The sequence below is a fragment of the Crocuta crocuta genome, unplaced genomic scaffold (genome assembly GCF_008692635.1).
Source record: "Crocuta crocuta isolate KB4526 unplaced genomic scaffold, BGI_CrCroc_1.0 scaffold139, whole genome shotgun sequence".
Classification (NCBI taxonomy): domain Eukaryota; kingdom Metazoa; phylum Chordata; class Mammalia; order Carnivora; family Hyaenidae; genus Crocuta; species Crocuta crocuta.
Window position 1 is genome coordinate 1,512,094 of NW_027533258.1, and position 6,537 is coordinate 1,518,630.

General features: G+C 55.2%; 1 protein-coding gene across 1 annotated transcript in view; it reads left to right on the plus strand.

The window, feature by feature from the left end:
• Window positions 1-5,779, plus strand: part of MYO15A (myosin XVA) — a 48,718-nt gene extending 42,939 nt beyond the window's left edge. The window contains exons 64-67 of the mRNA XM_077746695.1: window positions 2,149-2,282; window positions 2,610-2,743; window positions 3,927-4,067; window positions 4,697-5,779. Coding sequence (XP_077602821.1) covers window positions 2,149-2,282; window positions 2,610-2,743; window positions 3,927-4,067; window positions 4,697-4,798 — 511 coding nt within the window. The 3' untranslated portion in view covers window positions 4,799-5,779. The remainder of the gene's footprint in view (window positions 1-2,148; window positions 2,283-2,609; window positions 2,744-3,926; window positions 4,068-4,696) is intronic.
• The last annotated feature ends 758 nt before the right edge of the window (window positions 5,780-6,537 follow it).

Genomic DNA, 6,537 nt, shown 5'->3' on the forward strand with positions numbered 1-6,537 from the left:
CCCCCCCATCCCTCAGGCCCTGGGCTCTGCTCCCAGCACCAGTGTCAGGGAAGCTGGCCCTGAAGGAGGGACTGTCCTGGCCCTGGGGCTGGAATCTTCCGCCTCACAGCGTGAGCTGGGGCTCAGCCTCCTTCCACAATAGGCTGCTTCTGGCCGGTATTCATAGCTCAGAGAAAACGGAATGATCTAAAAGCTTTTGAGATATACATACCCCGCTGCCACAGAAACGGTTCACCTCAGCATCACCTGCAGCAATAACCCCAACCCCTGACAACAGGAGGTTCCTTAAATAAATTCTGGGGCGTCAGGCAGCCTTTAAACCGACATCCCCAAAGAGGTGATGAATCCGGCATCCTAAGACTTTTGGTCTCAGAACATTCTTACTTCCTTAAAAATAGGACCCCAAAGAGCTTTCCCATATGTGGGTTGGAGTACTGATATACTGACCCTAGGCAAAGTTGAAATTGATTTATTAAAATGATGATTTGTTATTTGAAAAATAAGGTTAATGTATTATACTTAAACACAATTGTATGTTGTAATAACATGAGAAGTAAGAATAACTCAAGTAATATAAATTTATATCATGCACGAATGCAAACGACTTATAAAAAACTCTTTTCCAAAAAGAATTGAGTGAGGGGAGTGGTGTGGTTTTACATTTTGCAGATCTCTCTTTTTTTTTAATGTTTTATTTATTTTTGAGAGAGAGAGAGACAGCATGAGCAGGGAGGGTCAGAGAGGAGATACAAAATCTGAAGCAGGCTCCAGGCTCTGAGCTAGCTGTCAGCACAGAGCCTGATGCGGGGCTCGAACCCACAAACCGCGAGATCATGACCTAAGCCGAAGTCGGATGCTCAACCGACTGAGCCCCCCAGGCACCCCTGCAGATCTCTTTATCAAATGGCCTAACGGAAGGCAGTTGGGTTCTCAGATGTGCTTTCACACTCCATCTGCTGGGATTTCACATGTCACGTGGCCTCTGACAAATCCCCCTGCCCACTTGTGAGAAAACAGGAGAGGAAAAGGCTACATATTGTCTTAGCATTATCAGGCAGGTAACTCTGACCTCCCAGACCCTCAGCCACACTTTGAGAACCCCCAGTGTGAATAATAGTAAATATGAGTAATAGTCAAGGTAACGTATGTGTGTGTCTAGGAGTTCGTAATACAGTAAGTGCTCAATATGTAAAGCTCTTTTTAGGTTATAATTTTAAGCAAAAGGCCAAGGAAGCACATAAAGCGGTAACTCCAATCCTAGGGGGAAAATTTATCACTGACTTTTACTTTTTGGAGGGCACTCTGCCTGCATTAACTCAGGTAATCTTCCCAGCCACACTTTATTTTCCCCCTTTACAGATGGGAAAACTGAGGCCCACAGAGGTTATCGGGCTCACTGAAGCTTACCCAATAAATGGTAGGGAACTGGAATCCAAACCTAGGGAGGCCGAGTCCGGATGCTAGGCCCTTACCCCGGCAGCATGAAGAAGGAAGATGCTGCCCTGGGGCTCTCTTAGGAGAAGGAGGCTCCCCCGAACTTTCTCCCAACCCTTCCAGGGTCTGTGGCCCGGAAAACTGGGATGGGCTGGGATTGCGGGTGGTATTTCTCAGCGAAAAAGGGGCTGCCCTGAGAGAGCCAGCATGTGTCAGAGAGAAGGGACTGGAGTAGGGGGTCTGATGGCCCTGGGGGTCCAGCCCGGGGCCCAGCGCTTCCCCACTCCATCTCTGACCGGCTGCTGGTGGTGGTTCTGCCCACCAGTATATGCCCCACCCTTGTTCATCTCACCCCTGTGGCCTGGGCTTCTCTTTGGGGATCGAGGCTACAAAGGACGAACACGCCTTGGGTTCAAGCTTCAGCCCTCCCAGTGCGCCGAGTCACCGTGTGACTGAGGACTAGTCAGGGACCTTCTCAGAGCCTCAGTTCCCTCTTCTCCAAGCAGGGAGCCTAGTGGTACCAGCCAGGGTTATGGAGCGCCTGCTGTATACCAGGACATGAGTGAGCTCTTGACAGCCAGCACTAGTCTTCCAGGGAGGCGCAAAGATCACACGCATTCGGCATAACACCTGTCCGCGGTGAGGATGGACCAGACCCTGTACGGAGCACGTATGGTGGTGGCCACTCAGGACTGCTTTTCCGTCCCTGTGCAGGCGAGAGGTCCAGGACTACATCCCGGCCCAGCTCTACCACACCATGGCCGGCTCGGCCTGGCTCAGCCTGGTCAGCCAGCACCGGCAGCAGACACAGGCGCTTAGCCCCCACCAGGCCCGTGCCCAGTTTCTGGGTAAGAGTCTGGGGCTGGGGGCCGATAATCGTGGGGCGCTCTACTGCAGAGGGGGCCCTGGAGGCTGGGGATGGAGGCGCTTTTTTCTTCCCACGAAGGCATTTTCGGTGCTGGCCAAGCTGAGCCCCTGCCTGGAGAGAACACTTTTCTAAAACTGTCATCAAGGCACCACCTAGGCTCTGGGTGGCCCTGGGCACCTGGGGCAGCAGGAGAGGTTGGGGGAGCCCCGCGGCGAGGACACACACGCTGGACACAGCCAGGGGGAAACTCAGGTTATGTCTGGCCGTGGCCGCCACGCTGACCGACCGACCCCTCTCCCCACACCAGGCCTCCTCAGCGCCTTACCCATGTTCGGCTCCTCCTTCTTCTTCGTCCAGAGCTGCAGCAACGTGGCCGTGCCGGCCCCCTGCATCCTTGCCGTCAACCAGAATGGCCTCAACTTCCTCAGCACCGAGACCCACGTGAGTGGCCTGAGCCTGGCCCTGCCCCTCGCACCGCTCTCCTCTGAGCCCCACTGCCTTCCGGGGCGCTGAGCTGTGCAGCTGCGTGACCTCTGGCAACATCTCTTCCCCACCATGAGCCCCCCTTGTCCACCTGGAACGTGGGGTAGTGGAGCCCGCCCCACGGGGCTGCAGTGACGGTGAAAGATCACCCATGAGAAATGCTCCAACAGCGCACAAACCTGTTCAAACCTGTGACCAAGGTCTGCAGACCGGGGGCTTCAGCAGCAGGCGTTCATTTCTCACTGGTCTGGAGGCCGGAAGTCAAGGACCAAGGTGCCGACAGGGGTGCTTTCCTCTGAGGCCTCCTTCCTTGGCCTGTAGATGGCCACCTTCTTCCCATGTCGTCATGTGGCCCTTTCTCTGGGTGCACATTCTTGGTGTCTCCTCTTCTTATAAGGACCCCGGCCAGGTTTGAATTGAGCCCACCGAGACCACCCCATTTCAACTTCCTTTCCTCTTGAAAGGCCTCACCTCCAAACACAGTCACGTTGCAAGGGGCTGGGGGTTAGGACTTTATTTGGAGGTGACTCTAGGGGACACTGGACTGAGGAAGTGAGACCAGGGAGGGAGGTCTCACACATCTTGGGAACGCACCTTCTGGAAGAGTGTGTTAGCAGCAGGCAGCCCCTGTGGGAACCGGCGCTCAGTCGAGCTGGGGGCCCGGGAGATAGCATGGAACACGGCCCTCAGAGGATGCCCTCTGTTCTGGGGGCAAGGGAGCCGGGGTGTCTCCCCGCCATGTCGCTCTGTCGTTAATGGAGGCATTAACTCTCATTGCCCCAGCTTTCCCTGCATGTGCTCCGAGTTTCCTCGGGGCGGGGGGAGCAGAAAGAAAGCTCCAGGGAAAGAGAGGCAGGTGTTAAGAAGCAGCTTTGATGTGAGGGTCGGGGCACCACTGGCATCTACTGCCCCCTGGATCCCGAGTGTTCAGAACAGTGCCTGGCATGCAGAGAGGTGTGCGTCAGTATTTGTTGAAGCCCAGAGAGGTACAGCGACTCGCCCTGGGTCACCCAGCAAGTCTCTGGGGAACTGCTTCTCCAGCTGAGGTGTCTTGCCTCCTACTGATGTGATCTGCAGGGGAGAGGCAAGCAGGGTTGAGACTGTCCCACCCACAAGCCTGTCTCCTCCCCTCCCCCTCTAGGAGCTGATGGTGAAATTCCCCCTGAAGGAGATCCAGTCCACTCGGACCCAGCGACCCACGGCCAGCTCCAGCTATCCATATGTGGAGATCGCCTTGGGGGACGTGGCGGTCCAGCGCACCCTGCAGCTGCAGCTGGAGCAGGTGACCCAGCCCCCGGCACCCAGGCCTTGTCACCTGGCCCCTCCCTCCCTCCACTCACCAGGCTCTCCCGCTGGGCCTGGCTCTATAGTAGGTCAGGTCCCAGCCATGCCCCGTGCCCCCCGCTTCCGCGCCTTCTAGAAGTCCCTTCGGGGGTCCCTCCAACCGCCTGGGTCTGAAAACCACACTCAGGTGGATTTGCCACAATTCTCTGCTGCCTCTTCCTCCCCACCCCATCTGGGAGCCCTGAGGCTGCGTCCCCATGGTAACCATGGCAACGCGTAGTTAGAAACTTGGCACTCACTGACTAAGATTTTTTTAATTTTTAAAGGGTTTATGTGTAATAAAATCTCACGGAATCCTCACCACAACCTGTGAGGCAGGCCCTGGTAAACTGAGACCCCACTGGCCCCAGGTCACACAGATCACACGCAAACCAGATGCACTTGATCTGCTTACTTACCCCTTCCAGCCTGTTAACCCCGCAGTTCCGCCTTCCAGCTCCTCACACTCCTCCCGGGACCCTGGGGGAGGTGGGGACCCACTAGTCCTCTCTCCTGACCACAGCTCACCCCGAGGTGGGAGGCGGGAAGTGTGGGTGGGTGCGTGAGCTCTCACGGCCTCTCTTGCAGGGCCTGGAGCTGTGTCGAGTTGTGGCTGTGCACGTGGAAAACCTGCTCAGTGCCCGGGAGAAGCGGCTCACGCTGCCCCCCAGCGAGATTACGCTGCTCTGAGCCGGCCCCCCGGCCCTCCAGCTGCCCTCTGCCAGATGGCCTGCTGTGTGGCCCCAGGGGAGTCACTCAGCCTCTCTGGGCCGGTGACCCCTGTGAGGGGCCAGACCCTTGGTGGAGAGACCAAGAGGTGGTAGGAGGAATGACCTAAGTCCCTGGGAACCTGAGAAGACAGACCCAGAGTTGGGATGGAATTGCAGTGTGTAAACTTGGGTCAGATAACAGGAGGAACTTCCAAAGGCTAGGCCGCGGGGCCCTGCCCCTAACTCCCACATGTGGTAGAGAAGCCCCACACCAGCGGCCGAGCCAAACTGGACTTTGTGTGTGGTTTACCCAGGATCCGATGTTCGAATCTGCTCCATGTCCACATCGCAGCCTCTCCTGTGTCCTCCTTGAATGCTCCCCACACAGTGCTCAGCTGGGATTTTGTGACCCTTGGTCATTTCTATGCAAATAAAAGGTGTGCCTGGGAGCCATTCCTCCTTCCAGGCAGTTGCTGAGTAGCTGGAAAAGAAGCCTAAGGAAGGAAGCAGGAATGGAGGCCCAGCTGTGCCGCTGACTCACTGCCCACGAACAGATCTTCCAGCAGAGACCTCTGTCCTTTCCTCTCCCTCAGATCCCTGTCCCTGAGCTCCGTACTCCTTAGGTAGCCCCAACCCTGGTTCCCCATCATTGGATGGGTCACACAAGTTTTGAGAGTGGTGTAGTGGAGGGAGAGAGAAGTTTCACGTCAGGGGCTGGGGAGGAAGAAGTCTGGGAAAAGCTTCCCAGAGATGGGGCATTGGGGTTGGGTTTTGAAGGATGGGTAGGAGTTTGCTATGAATAGATGGAGGGAAGGCGAATGAGTATTTCAAAGGGTTAAAACAGTGTTTGTTCCCTACTGCATCTCCTAGAGCCTAAGACAATGCCTATCACAGAATAGGCACTTTAAAAATGAAATGCTTGTTACATGAATGAAAGAATAATAAATGTTGATGGAAAGTGCTGGTGCTTTGGGGAACTTATGGAAGTGGGAAGCACCAGGTTTGGGAGAAGAAGGCTGGATAGGTGTGTGAGGGCCTAAGTAGCTGGAGCCACGGTGCCCGAGGGAGGAATTATTTAATCCATCAATACCTATTTTTTTAATTAAAAATTTTTTTTTAACATTTATTCATTTTTGAGAGACAGTGTGAATGGGGGAGGGGCCGAGGCGGGGGGTGGGGGGGAGATGCAGTATCTGGTAGGCTCCAGGCTCTGAGCTGTCAGCACAGAGCCCAACATGGGGCTTGAACCCAGGGACCGTGAGATCCTGACCTGAGCCGAAGTCGGACCCTTAACCAACTGAGCCACCCAGATGCCCCTTAATTTTGTTTATTTCATTTTTGAGAAAGAGAGAGAGAGACAGAGCATGCATAGGGGAGAGGCAGAGAGGGAGGCACAGAATCCGAAACAGGCTCCAGCCTCCAAGCTATCAGCACAGAGCCTGATGCAGGGCTTGAACTCACAAACCATGAAATCATGACCTGAGCCGAGGACAGTCATTTGACTGACTGAGCCACCCAGTTGCCCCTCCATCAATACCTATTAAGCACCTGCTGTGTACTAGGCAAATGCCAAGCCCTGGGAGTTGCTCACAGTTAAATACCTAGAGGCCATGACAAGATCTGGGGATGGGGGCTAGCTAGGGGATGAGGGGAGGGAGCAGCAAGTGCAAGAGCCCTGGAGGGGACATCAGCAGTGGAGGACTTGAGGCTGAAGAGGCT